Source organism: Acomys minous (genome assembly GCF_964271855.1).
Source record: "Acomys minous genome assembly, chromosome: 12".
NCBI classification, from domain to species: Eukaryota; Metazoa; Chordata; class Mammalia; order Rodentia; family Muridae; genus Acomys; species Acomys minous.
In genome coordinates this window covers 25,389,745-25,411,085 of record NC_140493.1, presented here as the reverse complement: position 1 = coordinate 25,411,085, position 21,341 = coordinate 25,389,745, and the positions used below count along the sequence as shown (strand labels likewise).

Here is a 21,341-nt window from a genome sequence, read left to right as displayed (position 1 = left end):
GTAGATGAGGGCGGAGAGCCCAGGAATTGACATCCAAAGCCAGGCGTGGGTGGGATCTAACGACGTCCACAGCGTCCACAGCAAGCGGCTTCAGAAAAGAGAACCCAGTCTGGGAAGCCGCATGGTTTATGTGGACTCTGAAAAAAGAAGGGACCCAGCAAGTGGCCACACGTATGTGCAGGCCTTATGGGCAAGCTGGGGGGAGCACATGAGTTAAGGAAAGCCCAGGCTGCTCACAGCTGGAGTCAGTGTACAGCAGACATGCTATGGCAAGTTAAGTAGGTAAGAGAAACTTCCCAGCTGCTTAGAACTGCCCACAGTGCCTCACAGCCAGCTAGGGCCTAGCCCCATATGGGACAGAAAGGTACCGACGTTTAGCAGCCTCTACTAACTCAACTGGAGATAGAGCTGGCAAGGCTTATTTGGTGATAATGTTTAAAAGTGATTGTGATGGTGTCTAAGGAGGAAAGATAACGATGGCAATCGTAAGTTGGGATGGGGGCCATGAAGCCCTGAGGCCCTGACCGCATGGCAGGCACAGCCCCCTCTCAGCAGGCCCAGGTACCCAGATGTACCAGTACTCTGGTTCTTCTGTTCTTGTCCCTAGAGTAGTGCACAGCAACAATGTGTCCAAACACACATCCCAAGTGAACATAAAGAGCACAAGCACACATGGAGTGAAAGTTGCCGGTGACCCGCACTCCACACTCACAAACACAGGGTGGGAAAGGATGGTGCTCAGTGGCGTGGTGACAGGTGCCCATGAGCAGGACAATGAGGCTGGTTTCTTATTTCTTAAAAAATGAAGTCTGAGCTGTGAGAAGGGACGCATAAGCTGGATTTCAAAGTTAAAATTTCTGTGCCAAAAACAATGCAACTAACAAAGTCAAAACAAAACCACAGAATGAGAGAATACATTTGTAAAACATATATTTGGTAAGAAGCTTGAAGGCAGGCAGATCTCTGTGAGCTCAAAGTCAGCAGACTACAAAGTAAGTCCAAAACAGCCAAGGCTACAAAAAGAAACCCTGTCTTGAAACCCTCACCCAAAGAAGCTTGAATCCAGAACATAAAAAGAATTCATAATTCATAACAAAAAGATGATTAAAGTACGAACAATAGCCAGGTGTGGTAGCGCACGCCTTTAATCCCAGCACTCGGGAGGCAGAGGCAGGTGGATCGCTGTGGGTTTGAGGCCAGCCTGGTCTACAAAGTGAGTCCAGGACAGGCAAGGCTACACAGAGAAACCCTGTCTCAAAAAAAAAAAAGAAAGAAAGAAAGAAAGAAAGAAAGAAAAAGAAAAAAGAAAAGAAAAAAAAGTACGGACAATAAAGATGGAATTTAGTTCAATAGCAAAGCATATGTAGCATGTGCCAGGCCAACAGTCTCAACTCTAGCACCAAGCTAGGTATGGTGGAACAGCCTTGTAATCCCTGCATTCCTTTGGCAGGAGAACAGAAAATTCAAGGGCAGCCTGAGGTGTGTAGTGAAAATGTCTCAAAAACAAACAAAAAACAATCCACAACAAACAAACAAGCAAAAATCTAAACGACAAACCCTGCAATAAACTACGCAGTCAGGAGAGAGCGTGACTTCGTGGGGCACGGAAGAGGCTCAAGTAACTGAGAAGTTCAGGTTACCCCATCTTCTGGGAATTGCATGTCAGTGCACTTCCAGCTGAAATTCTCAGAGAACAGCTTTTTATGGACTACATGGAGGCTGGGGTGGCGGGGGGAGCTGGTGGGGAATGGCAGAGGGCCTTTGCTGTCCCTCACAGATCTGCAGGTTGGAGAGTGGGAAGTTTCACAGACTAGTGAGGCAAGACTCTAGCCAAGGGGGCCAAGAGGGCTGGCCGGCAGTGAAAAAGCATGTAGATCCACACAGATTGATGAGGAGTGTAAAAAACCTCAAAACCCTCACAGAACAGCCATGAAGCAGGTGAGGGCTTCTTCACCAGCACACAAAATTCCAGAGGAAAAGTGACATAATACCTAACATCTTCCAAGAAACCCTCCCAAACTAGCACAGCCTGTGTGGAAGCACAAGGCAGGATGAAGGCAAGTTCTATGGTATCTCCAGCAGGTAGCGCTCTCCACCAAGAGTAAGAGCCTGCACACCACAACAGCCAAAGCAGCCTAACTAACAGGAGAAGGCATTTCCAGCAGAGTAGACTGGGGGGCTGGAAGCTCAGTTTCGTCAAGCAGATGAAGACAGATGCTGTGTCCATGGGCAATAAAGCACTTGGCTAGGATGAACAGTCTGGCCAGAGCAGAGATGACATGGTGAGAAGCACATCAAAAAATACCTGGCTCCGTAGGCAAGCTGGGCACACAGACAACGTAGCTGCCAGGAGCCTTTGTGGGGCATGAGCATGTGCACACTGCCAAGGGTGCTCAGTGGCACCGCTTACCTGCAGGGTCCTCTGTGCACTATGTGCGACAGGGAAACCTCGGACACTGCTGTGAGGACTAGGTGGGAGGCTTCAGTAGCTGTTAGTAACTCTGCCTATCCAGACTGTGCCGTGTGAGGAAGAGTAAGCAGCTGGGACCAGGTGCACATGGCCTGGAACTGTAGCACAGCGGCCACCATCACCAAGTGTAGTTGGCCTGTGGGGGACGTCAAATGCTGGGGCACACCTTTGATCCCAGCTCTCAGCAGGTATAGGCAGATGGATGGATGGCTATGAGTTCAAGGCCAACCAGGGCTACACACAGAGTCTGTTTCAAAAACCGACCAAAGACGTCAATGGCAGCACATGGGTTGGCTAAAGTGGCCCCAGCACCTCAGAACTTCCAGGACATGACCAGAGGGTGTGAAGACTCAGAAAAGGGAAAGCAGTCTTTAAAAAGGGACCAAGAAATTGGGTCACAGTGAGCTATGGTGGTGCATAGCTTTAGTCCCTGCACGCGGGAGGCAGAGGAAGGCAGATCTCTGAGTTGGAAGTCAACCTGGTCTACAGAAAAAAGAAAGAAAGAAAGAAAGAAAGAAAGAAAGAAAAAAGAAACTGGATTAGTTTGAAGTCCAAAAGTCAGGCACTATTGAAGAAGAGATTCCAGAATGATCAGCAAGCCATGGACTGTGGATGTGACTCAGTGGTAGAGCACTGCTTAGTATCCATTAGGCCTACATTTAACTCAGAGCACAAAACAAACAACAACAAACCTGGCATTAGAAAACTGCGTAAAAGATAAGCCATGTCGGTGCTAGGAATAGACCCTAGTCCTCTGGAAGAACAGCCAGTGCTCTTAACTGCTAAGCCATTTCCCATCCATTGTTTTTTGTTTTTTGAGACAGAGTCTCATGTGTCCTAGGCTGGCCTCAAACTTTCTATGCAGCTGAAGATGACCCTAAGCTTCTGATCCTCCACTGTTCTATTTCCCAAGTACTGGAATTACTTCCCTGTACCACTAGGCCCATTTTATGCAGCACTGGAGAGGGACTAGGGCTTTGTATACTTTAGGTGAGTACTCTAACCAGTTAAGTACAAAGACTGCGGAACTCACTTAGACTAGAAAAGGCTAAGGGGAGGCAGAGGCCCACAGAACTGTTGGAGGCAGAGGCAGAGGCTGGCAGAACTGTTGGAGGCAGAGGCAGAGGCCCAAAGAACTGTTGGAGGCAGAGGCAGAGGCCCGCAGAACTGTTGGAGGCAGAGGCAGAGGCCCGCAGAACTGTTGGAGGCAAAGGCAGAGGCTGGCGGAACTGTTGGAGGACCCTACACCACACAGGCGTAAGAGCACTAGAAATACAAGGGGAATCTGTTGGCACTATGGCTGGGTGATAGAGAAGACCAACATGAGCTCTGACGAGTGACGTGTGTCCTGGTTATGTGACTCACCTGGCAGACACAGACTCGAGCATTAAAGGCCTAAGGCAGAACACATGTGACCTGTCCAAAGGTGACTCAGAAAAGGATGGGGTGACTGACGCTAACAGCTCATGGCAAGAACACATGCACATTTCTGGGACTGTTTTTATAATTTTTTTTCTGTAAGTGTGGAATTATTTCCAATTAGAAAAGTAAAAGCAATGAGGTATGACCACTGGTATCTGTATGGATTGATGCCCAGAGTGCCTGAGGATTGGGCCCAGCTTTAGCCCAAACATCTACGTTCCTAAGGGGATGAAGTGGCCTCTATCAAGTGTATAGAGGCTGTGCTGAGAACTCTGGACTCCACAGATGGACCAGGAATACCCACCACTGAGGCCCTCGGAGAAGGCACATGCAGAGCGGCAGCCACATCCACGTGTCTAGAACTAGGAGGGGTGAGCCAAGAGCCCTGGGGCCACTCAGCCTTCCCTGTGAAGGGTTGCCCCTCCCACTGCTCCAGGGCCTGGACCATCCATCAGGAGTGGATATTGCCTCCTTACCTGGTGCTCGACCCTGGAATCCTGGACTCCTGCTCATCAACATGGTGGCTTCTGCATTCATAATCCTGTGTCTGTGACATTGCCATCTGCTTCCTTAGTGCTGAGGCGAACAGTTGTCAGAGGACCATCAGGTTGCCTCCTCCAGCATCAGACAGGAAAAGGCCACACTAGGGAGAAAACAAGTGGCTAAGCATGGGTGGAAAACTTAGGTTTCAAGTGATGGCCCACACCACAAACACGGGATCACAGTCCACCTCACTCTCACTGCCATGGAAAGCAATCCCTATGAATCAGATCCAACAGGCTCTGGACCAGATAGAGCCCGGCAGGGACCAGGGTTGCGCACACCGCTCCCCAGCCCCGCTAGCACACAGTCACAGGGAACAGAGCATCACTAGGGCTCTGTTGTTATACATTCTACCCAATTCCCAAATGGTTATTGGAATTACACCCTCCATCAAACCAAGGATAATCTATGATATCAACTGCTCATTTAAAGGCAAAATTGAAAAGACGCAAATCACCAGATAAATCAGAAAAGGACACACAACTATAATCCAAGCACTTGGGAGGAAAAAAAAAAAGAAGAAGAAAAGAGCCATTATGATAAAGAACAATGAAATTCTGAAAGCCATTAGGTCGTTCCTTAAAAACATATATCCTACTAAACTGGAAATCTTTAAAAAATATGAATTTCTAGGCATATCACCTAACAAATTTAAAGTAAAATGAGATGAATAGGGCTGGAGAGATGGCTCAGAGGCTAAGAGCACTGACTGCTCTTCCAGAAGTCCTGAGTTCAATTCCCAGCAACAACATGGTGGCTCATAACCATCTATAATGTGATCTGATGCCTTCTTCTGGCCTGCAGGTGTTCATGCAGGCAGAGCATGCAGGCAGAGCATAATAAAAAATACATCTTTTTAAAAAAGAATTAAAAAAAAAAAAAGGAAAGAAAGAGAGAAAGAAAGAAACTCCAAAGAGAGCTGGGCAAGCTAGTGCATGCCTTTAATCTCAGCATTCAGATAGTGAGAGGCAGGCAAATCTCTGTGAGTTCAAGGCCAGTCTGGTCTATAAAATAAGTCTAGGACAGCCAAGGCTACACAGAAGAGAAACCTTGCCTTGAAAAGCAAAAAAACAAAACAAACAAACAACAAAAAGAAACAAACAAAGAAAGAGAGAAACTCCAAAGAGAAGGACATAACTCAACATAATAAAGGGTCTATACAACTAGCCTACAGCCAACACTCTAAGTGAAAACTCAAAGTTTTTCCATTGAATTTAACAACAAGATCTTACATTCAATATAGTTCTGGAAATACTGGATAAAGCAATAAGACAAGAGAAGCAAATAAAAAGGACATAGAGAGAAGAGACAGATGTCAAAGTATCTTTATTTGCAGATGATGTCAGTCTCTACATGGAAGACCCTCAAGACCCTGAGAATTCACACACACTTTCAGCAAAGTAGTAGAGCACAAAGCTAACATAAAAGAATCAATAGCTTTCCTGACCAATGGCAAATACATTGAGAGAGAAATAAGAGAAACAATTCCATTCACAGCAGCCTTAAAGCAAGCAAACAAAACCCTGAAGTAAACTGGGTGGTGGTGGCGCACGCCTTTAATTCAGCACTCAGGAGGCAGAGGCAGGTGCCTCTCTGAGTTTGAGGCCAGCCTGGTCTACAGGGTGACTTCCAGGACAGCCTGGGCTACACTGAGAAACTCAGTCATGAAAAACAACTGCCCCCAACAAAAACCCAAAACCAAACCAACCAAATAAACAAACAAAAAAAAACCCAAATCAAACAAACTTGAAATAAATCTAAGGAAGGAAGAGAAAGATCTCTTAACCTGAAATGTTTAATACACTGAAGAAAATTAACCAGTATTTGTATTTAATACACAAAGAAAATAAACTTTATGCTCAAGGATAAGAATGTTGTGAAAACTGCCATCCTACTAAAACCAATTGACCTGTTCAATGCAATCCCCATTAAAATGCAAACACTAGGGCTGGAGAGATGGCTCAGAGGTTAAGAGCACTGTCTGCTCTTCCAGGGGTCCTGAGTTCAATTCCCAGCAACCACATGATGGCTCACAACCATCTATGATGTGATCTCTGCTGATGTGCAGGTGTATATAGAGGCAGAACACTATATATGTAATAAAGTAATATTTTTAAAAAAATGCAAACATCATTCTCATCTTAACACAGGAAAAAAAAACAGTATTAAAATCTATCTATATGGAAGAACAAAAGATTTCAGATAGTCAAAAACAATCCTAAGCAAAAGGATACTGCTGCAAGGTCACCATACCTGATTTCAAGTTATACTAAAGAGCTACAGTAATAAAAACAGCATTGTGCTAACACAAAAAAAGACCCATACATAGATCAATGGAATAAAATTAAGGACCCAGATATAAGGCTATTGGTTTTTGATGAGGATATCAAAGTACACATGGGAGAAGAAAGTACCTTTACACCAGCGCTGGGGAAATTGGACAATGAAACTAGATCTTCCTTTCACCCTGCATAACAACCAACTATAATTGGATCAATGATGTCAACATAAGACCTGAAACTCTGAAAAGACTAGAGAAAAAAAGTAGAAAAACACTTCAAGATATACGCACAGACAGAATTGTCTGTGTGTGTGTTTGAGAGAGTGAGTGTGAGAGAGAGCGCGCACACATGTGAGTGCATGTGCCTGTGGAGGACAGAGGCACTGCGTCTCCTGAGGATGGAGTTACAGATAGCTGAAAGCATTTGACACGGGAACCAAACTTGAGTCTTCTGGAAAATGAGCAAATACTCTGAGCCATCTCTCTGGCCCCAGAAATACAAATTGTTAGTAAACAGTTTTTTATAAGTGTTCGACATCCTTACCCATCATGGAAATGCAAATTAAGAATATTTTGAGAGTTTATCTGACCTCAGTCAGAATGACTGCCATCAAGAAAACAAGTGACAACCAATGCTGGTGAGAATGTGGGAAAAGAAGAATGCTTATCCACTGTTGGTAGGAATGTAAAGTGGTGTAGCCACTTTGAAAATCATTGTCGAGGTTTCTCAAAAAGCTAAAAATGTAACTACCACGAGACCAAGTTACATCATACCTGGGCATAAAGCCAAAAGACTCTAATTCCTACTACAGGGATACTTGCAAGCCCATGTTCACTGCCGCTCTAAGCCACAATCTAGGGAACAATAAATATCACCTAGATACTGATTAACCAATGAACGGATCATGAAAATGTGTTACAGTGTGGAATCAAGAAACATGAAGTTTGTGAAAGAAAGGCTGGAACAGAAAACAGACTGAGTAAGGTAGCCAAGGCTCAGAAAGACGTATGTCACACATTCTCCTCATACATAAATCCTAGCTTTGAATTTTTAGATCTGTATGTTAATTTGGAGTGTCAAGAAGCCAGAAAGGCCCCATGAGATGGAGAAAAGGCTGGGATGGTGCAGAACACTCATGATGTTAGAGTAGATGGAGAAATCCTGGGATGGAAAGGCCCAAGCAAGGATGTGAGCAGGGGGATAAGGAATAGAAGAAGGCTGCAAGAGGTGAGGGGACAGCGAACTGAAACTCGGATGTATGAAAAGACCATATAGTAATCCACTACTTTGCAAGCTAATTTAAAATACATAAGTTTTTAAAAGGGGGGTCTGAATGGAGGTGCCTTGCATAAACGAATGCTGCTGCTCTCAAAAACCATAAGGTAGTACGTGAAAACACCAGCACTTCTGGCGAGATGGAAGGCAGAGACAGGGCAGCCCTTACAAGCCCAAGGGCCAGCTGGCTTGGCACACACAGTGAACGAGAAACTGCCTCAACCAAGGTGGAAGGCAAGCACTAACACACCAAGGGTCCCCTGACTTACACACACACACACACACACACACACACACATACAAAAGGAAGCCAGTGTCCGCTGGGCAGATGTTACATGCACACGTGAGGAGCAGCACCTTAGAAGCAGGGCCAGGAAGAGGACAGGAGTCCAGGGAAACTCGTGCTACAGAGAGCGAGCCCTTTTTCTTTTCTTTTGTTTTGGTTTTTTGAGACAGGGTTTCTCTGTGTAGCCTTGGCTGTCCTGGAACTCACTCTGTAGACCAGGCTGGCCCTGAACTCACAGAGATCCACCTGCCTCCTGAGTGCTGGGATTAAAGGTGTGTGCCACCCCCTTTTTTAAGTCAGCTGTCGGTTCCTTACCAATTCCGTAGGCTAGGTTGAAGATGTTCTCTTATATATTGTTACTTTTTTAATCAGAAAACTACAGTGGATTTTAAAACATTTTGTTTATTGATATTAGTATTTCTGGGTAACAATTGAATTCCAGCAATTTTTTGTTTTGTTTTGTTTTTTCAAGTTAGGGTTTCTCTGTGTAGCCTTGGCTGTCCTGGAGCTCACTCCATAGACCAGGCTGGCCTTGAACTCAGGGCTCCCTCTGCCTCTGCCTCCCGAGTGCTGGGACTAAAGCGTGTGCCACCACCCTCGGCTGTTGTCGTTCTTGTAGTTTCTTAAATAAACAAATCATTTTTAGATCTCGAAGCTTTATTTTTGTTTGTAAGTGTTTAGCCTGTGCACTACTTGGCCAGAAGAAGGCATCAGGATGCCCTGGAACTGAAGTTACAGATGGTTGTGAGCCGATATAGAAGTGCTGGGAACCGAACTGGGTCCTCTGCCAAGAGCAGCCAGTGCTCTTAACAGCTGGGCCATCTTTCCAGCCCCTTCTAGTTCCTTTTTTTCCTTTTCTTCTTCTTCCTCCTCCTCTTCTTCTGTTTCGTTTGTTTTTTGAGACAGGGTTTCTCTGTATCCCTGGCTGTCCTAGACCCACTTTGTGGACCAGGCTGGCCTCGAACTTACAGAGAACCACCTGCCTCTGCCTCCCAAGTGCTGGGATTAAAGGCGTGCGCCACCATGCCCAACTCCCTTCTAGTTTCTTTCTTTCTTTCTTTCTTTCTTTTTTTTTTTTTTTGGTTTTTCGAGACAGGGTTTCTCTGTGTATCCTTGGCTGTCCTGGACTCACTTTGTAGAGGCTGGCCTCGTCCCTTCTAGTTTCTTAACATGGAACTAGGGCTTAATAAATTATGCCTTTAAAAAAAAAATCCAGGCACCAGCGTGATGGGTCGGTGGTTAAGAGCACTGACTGCTCTTACAGAGGACCTAGGTTTAATTTGCATCATCTCTATAACAACTGTCTATAACTCGAGTTACAAAGTTTTTGATGCTCTTCTGACCTCCTCAGGTAATGCAGATGTGGTGCAGGTAAAAACACAAACACATAAAATAAAAATAAATCTTAAGAGCCAAGTGGTAAAAAAGAAAAAAAAAAAAAAAGAAAGAAAAAAGCCGGGTGTAATGGCACATGCCTTTAATCCCAGCACTCAGGAGACAGATACAGGCAGATCGCTGTGAGTTTTAGGCCAGCCTGTTCTACAAAGTGAGTTCAGGATAGTCAAGGCTACACAGAGAAACCTTGTCTTGAAAACAAACAAACAAACAAACAAACAAAAAAAGAGCCGAGTGGTGGCACACGTATTTGATCTCAGCACTGGGGAGGCAAAGGCAGGGGGATCTCTGAGTTTGAGGCCAGCCTGGTCTATAGAGTGAGTTCCAGGACAGTCAGAGATACACACACACACACACACACACACACACACACACACACACACACACACAACTGCCTTGAAAATAGACAGACAGACAGACAATGAATGGATGAAATCTTAGCACCTGTGATCCCAGGTAGAAATAGGAAGGTTGTAGCCTTGGCTACAACAGAAAGAAGGAAACCAGCATGTACTACAAGGCCTCGTCTCAACATACAGATCCACTCCAACTTGGAGGTTAGCGTTAAAACTTCTATATAGCTTTCATGACTCATGATAACCTACCAACTTGGATGTGCTATATTTTAATTCCAGTCAAAAAAATTTTTTTCTGGGGGCTGGAGAGATGGCTTAGTAGCTAAGAGTCACTCTCCAGATGACCTGGGTTCAGTTCCCAGCACCCAGATGGAAGCTCACAACAGACTGTAACTACACTTCCAGAAGATCCAACATACTATTCTGGCCTATGTAGGTACACACATGGTGCACAGACATAATGCAGACAAAACACCTATACACATAAAATAAAATCCTAAAAAAAAAGAAGTTTTCTGATTATCTTAATTTTTCTCTTTGATTCATGAATTATATAGAAGTATGTTATCCAATAGCTGCCAGTTTTCCAGATTCTCTGTTTTGTTTGTTGAGACAAAGTCTCACTAGATAGCCTGGGCTGGAATTGCACTCTATCTTCCTGCCTCCTTCCAGCAGCTGGGATTACCGGTGGACGCCACTACGCTCAGACCCTCCAGGTGCTACTGGTTTTTAATTAATTTCACTCTTGTTAGGAAAATTATTCCAATTTGAATGTTCAATTTCGTTAAGATGTTTGATGGTCCAGGCAGAAAGTGGTAGCATACTCATTTCGTTCCAGCATTTGGGAGGCAGGAGCAGGTGGATCTCTGAGATCAAGGCCAGCCTGGTCTACAAAGTGAGTTCCAGGCCAGCCAAGGCTATATAGAAAGACCATGTCTCAACTCACATACCCCTCCCATAAATAATAAGGTATTTGACAACACAGAAAAGGTTTATTTTGTTAAATATTCACTGAATATTCATATTCACAAGACTACTGCTTTCCCTACACGCAGAACAGAATGTATGTTGCATGGAGAGTTTTAGCAAGTTAGGTGAAGCTGCCTGGTAGAGCTGGCATTGACTTGGTCTTTATTCATCCATTTACTGACAAAATGGGAATCTTAGTTCCAGTGACTTAACTATACACCTGTCCACTTCTCCTGGAGGTTCTCAGCTTTTCTTCAAGCCTTTATATCTCTATTAGGTACACAAACACTTATGGCTTTATTAACAAACTAACTCAGTTATTACAAACCTAACACATGTCTCCTATTCATCTGTTGTTCGTGCCCTTTCCTCTCATTATTTTTGTTGGCTTATATTTGAGATGGGGTCTGCACTGCCCACAACAGCCATGAACTTGTTTGGTCAAGTGACGCTCTCGTCTCAGCCTCCTTGGTAGCTGGAACTGCAGGAACAGAACCACATCAAGATGGATTAAGTGTTATACGTGATTCAGCTTTTCCTTCCCTTGCTGACTTAACAGTTTTGTTTTGTTTTGTTTTTATTTTTTGTTTTTTGCTATTTTAGTAAATGCTCTGGGGTTTATAGTGTTTATATATACAGTGTACCTATAGCAAAACTTTACCACTTCAAACATGTGACTTCACCCTTTCTCCTCTCCTGTCCCTTTTTTACTTTGTCATATATTTAATTCTCACATCTTATATACTTCCCACTTTGCTATGATGTCACTGCTCTTAAACAGCTGCATTTTGACAAGATTTAAATATGTATCACATATGTGCCTACTCACCCGTCGCTCCTGACAGTCTTTAACCTTTTGCGTACACCCAGATTTGTATTTGGTTTAATTTTCCCTAAGTCTCTAGTATTTTTAACATTTCTTTCAAGTGAAGATCTCCTAGTAATGAACTGTTTTAGTGCTTGTATTTGATCCGCTCTCAATGTAACAAGATATTTACTGTAATCTCATCTGATTTAAGACAAATAGAAGGGGTACAGAACTCCAGGCTGCTAGTTTCTTCTCCCAGGCCTTAAGATACGTTTCCTAAGGAATGTTGCTTCTACATTATTCATTTATTTAAAATTTGTATTTACTTATTCTTATGTGTATGAGTGTTTTTTGCCTGCATGTGTGTTTGTGTACTGCGCAGCAAGAGCAGAAGAGGGTGTTGGATTCCCTGGGACTGGAGTTGCAGGTAGTTGTGAATTGTCTAGGTAGTGGGAAATGAACCTGGGACTTCTGGAAGAGCAGCATGTACTCAACTGTTAAGCCATCTCTCCAGTCTCCCTGCCTGCTTTTAAAGCATCTCTTTGTACTAGCATTCAGCAATTTGATTATGATACACTGTAACTTTCATGTTTTTCTGTCAAGATTGCTTCATTTGGGTCTATAACTTTTTTCAAACCTGAAACTTTGGGTTTCATTTCCTCACATTCTTCATCTCTTTCTACTTCTTCTGGAACTCTGTGATATACCATTAGGCCTCTGAACGTTGCCTCACCACTCAATGACACTTTTTTTTTAGTCTAAGTGTTTCTATTCTTTGTTTCAATTTTCATGGTTTCTGCTGCTTTACCTTCAAGTTCAATAACTTCTTCTTTGCAATAGATAATCTACATAGTCCTTGGATTCCTGAGATAGGATCTCTTTGGAGCTCAGGTTGGTATGGAACGCTCTATGCCCACAAGTGCTAACTGCCTTACCTCTGGCTAAGCTAGACTTTAAAGTGCATGTTCAATCCATACATGAAGTGCCCAAACTTTTATCATCTAGCTTTCTGAACTAATGCATAGCTACAACAGCGTGTTCTTGTCTGTTAAGCCCAACATTTTGTCACTTGGTAGTGATGGTGCACTCCTGTAGTCCCAGCACTTGGTGGCAGAGGCCGGCAATTTCTGAGTTCAAGGCCAGCCTGGTCTACAGAGTGAGTTCCAGGACACGCATCTCCTTACATGGCTTCTTTGTAGAGGGTATTTACTTATTCTCTCCTTTGTTTACTTACTGAGTCGCTTATTTATATCAGTTTGCAGTTACAGACTCCAATTCCATGTGACTGCTTTTGCTCAGATTATTTCAGCTTTGGTTATTAGAAATGCTTTTTAAAAATTATTTTGCATGTTAATGTTTTGCTTGCAAACATGTATGTGCAGTGTATTTGTGCAGTGGCCACAGCGAACAAAGAGGGTGTCAGATCCTCTGGAACTGAAGTTAGGATGATTTGTTACAGTGTGAGTGCTCAGAATTGAACCCGGGTCCTCTGGCAGAGCCTCCAGTGCTCTTAGCTCCTGAGGCATCTCTCCAAGCTCCTGTGAACGCTTCCAGTGGGTTCCTACGCCCCTAGATGCCTGTTATTGTGTGTTTGCTTTTGTTTTAGCTTTGCTGCCTAGATGCTTCTACGGGACACTCCAGGCTCATCTCGCCTCTGCTCTGCCCTAGTCACTTTGTGGTGATGGTTCCTCTCATCACAACATAGCATAGAATAAAGGGTGGTTGGTGCCCAGGGGCTGGGAGGCCGCTCAATGGTTAAGAGCACTGCATGCTCTTCCAGGGGTCCTGAGTTGTCTTTTGTTTTGTTTTGTTTGTCTGTTTTTTGTTTTTCGAGACAGGGTTTCTCTGTGTAACAAGCCTAGCTATCCTGGACTCATTTTTGTAGATCAGGCTAGCCTCGAACTCACAGCAATCCACCTGCCTCTCCCTCCCGAGTACTGGGATTAAAGGCGTGTGCCACCCGGCTATCAGAGGTCCTGAGTTCAACTCTCAGCACCCACATGGCAGTTCACAATCATCTGTCATCTGGCTCCAGGGCATCTGACACTCTCTTGTAGCTTCCATGTGCCCCAGCATAGTGCACAGACATACACCCATACACATTCAAAAAATGGCACTCTAGAAATGTCCATAGGGTCTGTCCCATCTAAACGTTCTCATCTAACAGCACAGCAAGGTGTGTTTGCTGCAGTGCACTGGTTTCCTCCGGTCACCTTGAAGCAGTCACTCTGAGGATCGAAGTCATGGCAACTGTATTAGCTATCCCTCTACAAGCTGTGACCACAGATCTGACAGAAACAACTTAAGGGAGGATTAGCTCATTTAGACTCACAGTTCAGTTCCAGGGTACAGCCCATCATGGCAGGACAGGGCGGGTAGCAGAGGTGGCTGGTCACACTGTATACAGTGAGGAAGCAGATAGAAATGCAAGCTGGTGCTTAGCTTGCTTTCTTTAGCCCTCTTTATTCAGACTAGGCCCCCACTCCATGGAAGATATGTCCTCCCAGTTCAGTTAGCCTTGTCTAGACAACCCCTCTTAGACACACCTGAGATTTGTTTCCACATGCTTCTATAATCAAATTGACATTCAAGATTAATCATCATGGGCTAGAGAGATGGCTCAGTAGTTAAGAGCACTCTGAGTTCAATTCCCAGCAACCACATGGGGGCTCTCAACCATCTCTAATGTGATCTGATGTCCTCTTCTAGTATGCAGATGTACATGCAGATAGAGCACTCATACAAATATTTTTTTAAAAAAGTTAATCATGACAGCAGTCAAGCAGTGATGGTGCACCTTTGGTCCCAGTGCTAGGGAGGCAGAGACAGGCAGATTTCTGTGAGTTCAAGGCCAGCCTCATTTACAGAGCTAGTTATAGGACAGCCAGGGCTACACAGAGAAACTGTCTCAAAACAAAAGATAAAAACATTTAAAAAAAAAAAAAAAGAAAGAAAGAAAGACAGACAGAAAGAAAGAAAGAAAAGTTGGCTAGGAGTAGGCCTTTTTGGATCTCTCTAGGAAAATCATAAAATGTATGCTGGCCTGGAGATACACACACACACACATACATACATACATACATAGGTACATACATATGTACGTACATACATACATACATACACACACATTCCCCAAACCATTTCTATCTGCATCTACATTATGTTACAAAGGCGCTCGTATTGATTTCTCCAGCTCTAATCTGCTATCTCTCTCCCATGTTTCCATGCTAACTGTAAGACCCACTGCTCACATCTGCCGTTGCTGTGCCTGACTATTCAGTCCCAATGTGCACACAAAGCAGCTGGCCTACACTCCCATAGATACATGTTATCACTCAGATCCAGGGCTCACAGTCAAACACAGTTATAGCCATAATTGCTATTTCTTGTCTCTGCAAACAGGTAAGTTCAGAACTGTACTGTTAAAACTAAGCAGTTTTTTCTCAAATTTAATCAAAATGACTAAAGCTTAGCTTTTTCATTTTTTCATTTCTTCATTTTATTCACTTTAGATATTTATCTATGAATGCTTATCTTTGAAAATTGAGGATAGAGAACTTCTATTTCCATTCCTTTGAAATGCCAATTTATCAATTTCATATCATCTTTTTAATCACTATATTCTCCTCTATAACCACAGCTTTCCTTTTCAGCCTCAGAATTCACAATCTAGGGCTGTATGTGAAACAGCTTGGTGGGTAAGAAAGAAAAAAGCACTTGTCTCCAGGCCTGATGACCTAAGTTCAATCCCAGACACCGACATGGTAAAAGGAGAGAACCAACAATCAGAGGGTATCTCTAATGTTCTTTTTTCTTTTTCTTTCTTTCCTTCTGTTCATTTGTTTTTCGAGACAAGGTCTCTCTATGTAGCCCTGGCTGTCCTGGAACTCACTTATGTAGACCACCTGGCCTCAAACTCAGAGATCTGCCGGCCTCTGCCCCACAAATGCTGGGACTAAAGGTGTGGCCATCATGCCCATGATTTATTTCTGACTTTCATACTCACAAATAAATTAAGGTAAGCAAATAATAATTTAAAAATGCAATTCTGGCTGGGCACCATGGTCCCTGTAAACAAACATTGGGATGACACTCTTCTATCTGCTCTTCAAAACTGTGGATCCTGTTGACAAGAAAGCTACTTAAATCTATAGAAAAACTATCTAGAAACAGGTCTTGTTAAGACAGGGTTTTACCGTGTAGGTTTGACTAGGCTGGAAGTTACTAGCTAGACCAGGCTGACACACATCCAGAGAGCTCAGCCTCCTGGGTGCTGCTGCCACGCCTAGCCTGGGTCCTGCTCTTTTCAACACACAAACATACAGATTCGGTGGTGGTTTGGAAGAGAATGGCCCTCGCAGGCTCGTAAATGAACATGTTTAGTACCCAGCTGCTGAACTGGGAAAGGTTAGGAGGTGTGGCCTTGTTGGAGGTCTGTCACTGGGGATGGGAGGGGAGGTCTCTCTCTGCCTGCCGCCCATGGGTCAGGACATAAGGCTCTCAGCTGCTGCTCTGTGGCACGCCTCTCTGCTTCCTGTCATAGTGGACTAACCCTCTGAACTGTAAGTCCCAAAATTAAATGCTTCTTTTTATAAGTTGCTTTGGTCATGGTTTCTTCACAGCAGTAGAGCAGCATTAAGATGTGTTCCTTCCTCAGCTAGCTCTTGCTGTTGTTCCCTTACATTGCTGGTGGTTGTTTCTTTTCCACATCTGGACAGGAACCACTGGCTATCAACCTGGATCTCTGCTGTCCTGGCCCTTCTGACTCCCAGTCTTTCTACTTTTCTCATATAGTAAGCTTTCCCAATAGCCTGTTCTGCAGGGCCTAATATTTATCTTATTTCTTGCTGTTACTAATGGGGGTTCTCCTGCTATTTACTATCTAATTTCCTCAGCTCTGAGTCCACCTTGTCTATTGGCATTGCTTAAGCATTTTTCTGCTATATATTTGAATTTTGTAAATTGAGGGGGGTACAACAGAGACAGTTCCATATAAAATTCCTGAGTTAACTCTAGATTTTTCTTTAGCTGTGTTCTTTCCCTTTATCCTTTTCCTTCTCTTAGTGTCTACACAGAGTACCCCTTTGACTCTGAATTATCTCATATTTATCACTACTATTTGCAGCTCTGGAGATGGAACCCAGAGCCTTGTATATGCTGAAAACATAGTCTACCACTGAACCACACCCTAACTTCTATGGGGCCTCTTAACAAGGAAGAAGAAGGACTGACCTAGGGCAGCCCCAAATTAGATGTTGTTCCAGAACCATTTTCTACCAAACCTTCTTACAGTCTCTGCCTGGAAGTAGGCTTCTGGGGTTAGTCTGTACTGTCCCATTCCCAACAAAAGCCTAGCTCAAGCCAGTGGTGACCACAGGCTCATCCAGCCTACAAAGGTGCAAGAGACCCTTGGGTTCTCACAACTCGCATCTCGAGGCTCTGTTTTGCCACAGTTTGGGTCAGGCTGTGTGTCACTGTAGTTTGAGACTTCAAATCTACCACACAGCAACCTCAACGATAATCAAAAAGTTATTTCCTGGTAGTTCAGGTAAGAAAGCCTCCAGAGTGTTTGCTTCTTTCTCTCATTAATACGTAGGGGTGTTTTCCCTACAAGTATGCCTGTTCACCACATGTGTATCTGCCTGGTGCCCTTGGAGGCTGGACAGGATGTTGGACCCCTGGACAGTTCTCCAGAAGAATGCACTCTGAACCACTGAGCTCTCTCTTCAGCTTGGCTCCAGAAGATTTCTGAGCAACTAAGGCAAGGAGATAGGCCACAGAGAGACTCCTCTTGGGTGAGCCAATCACCTGCTAGGAGTCTGAGAGACTGCCAATCTTCCTTAGCAGGCCCAGTGTGTCTGCTAGTGACTGTCCACTGGTGAGGGGAGGGAGGACAGCGGCCTGGTCAGAAAAAGATTAATGTGCAGCTAGCACCACAGCAGCAGCAGCTGTGTTTTTCTCTCCTTCCCATTTTACTCTGTGACAGTATGAACCTTATAGAAAAATAAAGCTGGGCACCTCAGCCCCAGGCCCTCCGCAGATGCTCCAGGTGAGCCACAGACCCCACTCTCCTAAGCAAATGCTCACTCACGAACAGCATCCCTAAAAATCATTCTTGTTCCACAAGAGCCTGGCTTCTTGAGCCTAAACTGACTACAGCTCCTCTTTGCCATCTGGCCAACATCCTCTTTGGTCTATGGCTGCTCTCAGATTCACTGTAGAAAAGATCTTGTTCCTGATTTTTTTATTCTTTTTGTTCATTTCAGTAAGTTTCAAGGAAGAATTCGAATGAATATGTCTTTGGTTAGCCAGCATTTCCAGAAGGCCTGAGGTCCACTCCCAAGGCCTTCTGTAAGGAGCTTTCCAAGTCCCGCACAAAGAACTGGTTCACAGCCACATTCTGAAAGCACAACTGTGTGCTAGGCACACAATGCCTCATTCTGCAACCCCTATGCCCACAGCCCACTTGAGCACAGAGCAGCCCAGTGAGCAGCAAGCATGCTCTCTCTCAGTCTTCTCTAGCTGTTCTCCATGACTAGCTTCTTTCTTATTTTTGTTGGGTACCTTTTTTGGATTTTGTTTTTGTTTTTGAGTAAGGGTCTTACTCTACAGGCTAGGATAGCCGAGAACTCACTCTCTAGCCTATGCGGCCTTGATCTTACAGGAATCTTCCTGCCTCAATCTTCTTTGTTGGGACTACAGGTATAAATTACCTGTAGCTTCTTTTCTTTTCTTTTCAAGTCAGAGCTTTTCTGTGTATCCTTTGCTGTGTCCTGGAACTCGCTCTGTAGACCAGGCTGGCCTCAAACTCACAGAGATCCACCTGCCTCTGCCTCCTGAGTGCTGGGATTAAAGGTGTGCACCAACCACTGCCCGGCAGAATGTGTAAACCAGGCTGGCCTCAAACTCATGATCCTCCTGCCTCCACCTCCTTCAGCAAATCCTACTGGTGTGCACCACCCCAAGCGGCCTCTTCCCCCTTCTAGGATCACTTCTTAAAACTTTTCTGGGAAGAGAGAAGGAGGAACTCACACACCAAGCATCAAGAGTAGCTAGAGCCACTTTGTTGGCATGTGTAAGGATTTCTGACTACAGCAATAACTGGCAGACACCTACATGGCTGCAGTTGGGCCTGAGAACAGTTGGGACCAATCAGGATAACTGCTGCAAGGGTTTTGCCTCCTGGCCCCAAGTTCCCGGAATAATGACTCAGGAGACTCAAAATATATTTACAAATAGGCTCTTCTCTTACTAGCTCATAACTTATTCTAATTTATTCTAATCTGCATTCTGCCATATGGCTGGTTACCTGTGCTCAGGTACCATGTATCCGTCCTCCTCACAGCCTCCTGGAGTGAATCTCCCACACCTAGATCTATCCCAAAATTCTTTCTGCCTACTGAATGACCCACCTTCTACTCTAGGTTTGTTTATTTAATGGACAAGTGTTGCAGCCATACAACGCACAAGATATTCTCTCTACAGCTAATAGCTGAGCATCTCATTGCACTTCTGACTGGGTCTTTACCAGAGACCCCACTTAGCCCAGAGAAGAGAGGAAGAAAAATCCTCTTCCAAGCACAAGCAGCAGAAAAGAGCCAGGCACCTGGTGCATATCAACAACCCCAGCATTCAGGCGTGAACGCAGGAAGATCTTTAATTCTAAATCAGCCTGGACTAGTTGGCAAGATCTAGCTCCCAAAAACAAAAACAGGGCCTAGTGAGATGGCTCAGCAGGTAAAGGTCCCTGCTGCCAAGCTTGACAAGTAAACCTGAGTTCAGAGTTCAATCTCTCGAACTCACATGGTGGAGGGAGGGAGAGGCCTACTCCCGTGTGCACTGTGGCACCTGTGTACCCACGCTCACACAAATCAAAGTCAGACAGGAACAGAATGCGCACACATATGATAACAAAGAAGATGACAGGAAGAGGTGAACTCTAGTTTTGTACCCCCATGTGCACCTTTGCTTTCCTGTTGGTAGAATTCCCTCTCATACACAGGCTGGCTCCGCAGGAGCTCGTATTTTCTATGTTGATTTTAAAATTCTATTTTCAACAGAGTGGTATGCTTTCATTTATATTAGTGGTCCTGTGGTCCCTATTCCCATCCGCTCTCACTTGTTCTCACTCATTTCTCGTCTGGGTGGCGGAGCTCTGGTGCACCCGTCCCACCTGGCACGGCCCAGGCTCTCCTTGTGGAGTTGTGCTATGAAGGCGTCCACGCACCTGCCTCGGGCCACTTACTTGGACTCTGTTCTTTGCTCTTTTCACAATTGCTGTTAGGGTAGCGGAGAGTACTGCCATCCTGTCAGAATACCCAACTTTTCTAATGTATTCCCATAAAAAATTCATGAACGCAACACAGGGAGACACATTCCAGCGATGCCAGGGCTTGACTTCTTAATGAACCTGAGAATGTCCATTTTCCATGGTTGACACAGTTGAAGGACCAATCACTGCCAACTTCCCTTCATTGTCAGAGGATGCCCAACCTTGCCAGGCAGGACTACATTGAAGAGATCCCAGGAGATTCAGGCCTCAGAATGACTCTCACAGTTAACAGTGGGCACTGGATCTAGAGCACGGCATCTTGTTTCCTGTTAGAAGGGATAGGCCCTTACTCTGAGTCCCAGAGCTGGACACTGCTGTGTCTGGGATATCCTGGCATAGTCTGCATCCCCATGCTCCTGTACTGGCATGTTCAGTTCTGCACTTGATGTTTACGGCCTACACAATATGTAGAAGCTGCCAAAGAAGGAAGTGGCTTTGTCTTATAGTTTCCTGCTTCCAAACTGTTACCATCTTTTTTCTTTCTTTCTTTGGACAATATTTCATGTAGTACAGGCTGACCTCAAACTCACTATATACTGGAGGCTAGCCTTGAACTCCTGATTCTCCAGCCTCAGTCTTCCCGGTACTAGGTGTGTACAGCATGCCTTATCTGTAGTAGAGTCAATGGTATGAACGGCTCGCATCACCTCACAGTGGCCGCCCTCTCCTGGGCGCTCATTATACTTCTCCCTGCTGTGTAGGGCACAGTTGAAGACAGGCCTTTTCAGTCTCCATCTAATGAATCAGCAGAAAGCAGCCATGGCTAATGGCCTATGTTGGTGTCAGGACAGCTGGCAGATAAGGCCTGTTTTAGAAAGATCCCATCCAAAACCCAGCATGTCCACTTCCCAAGTGAAGGGCAGGCTTGGCCATAGCACACTCTAAGGCTTGAGACACCTAGGGAGTAGGCCAGATGCTACTCACATGACAGTACCAAGGGCCTCTGAATGCTCCCAACCCCCACCCCGTGCTGCTTCTCCTCCTCCCACCCCTCACTGTGGGAAAGTTCCGGTCATGAGTGGGCGAGAAGGTTCTCAATTCCAACTTCCTACACAGAGTTCTGGAACAGAGGACGCTCTGTGCTGGCTCCTGATGGGGTCTGTTTGGAGAACAAGCCCCGGAAACAGCAATCTGTTCCTAGTGCCAACAATACCCTCACATGTCTCCATGTCTCCCTCACTGTCTCCAGAGCTGGTGTCCTGC

The 21,341-nt window shown here is 44.8% G+C and overlaps 1 protein-coding gene across 4 annotated transcripts in view; it reads right to left on the bottom strand.

The window, feature by feature from the left end:
- The window catches only part of ARHGAP39 (Rho GTPase activating protein 39), a 96,982-nt gene that overhangs the window by 38,721 nt on the left and 36,920 nt on the right, over positions 1-21,341 (bottom strand). For all 4 annotated transcript variants that reach the window (XM_084750870.1, XM_084750869.1, XM_084750872.1 and 1 more), the window contains one exon: positions 4,369-4,535. In XM_084750870.1, coding sequence (XP_084606996.1) covers positions 4,369-4,454 — 86 coding nt within the window. In that variant the 5' untranslated portion in view covers positions 4,455-4,535. The remainder of the gene's footprint in view (positions 1-4,368; positions 4,536-21,341) is intronic.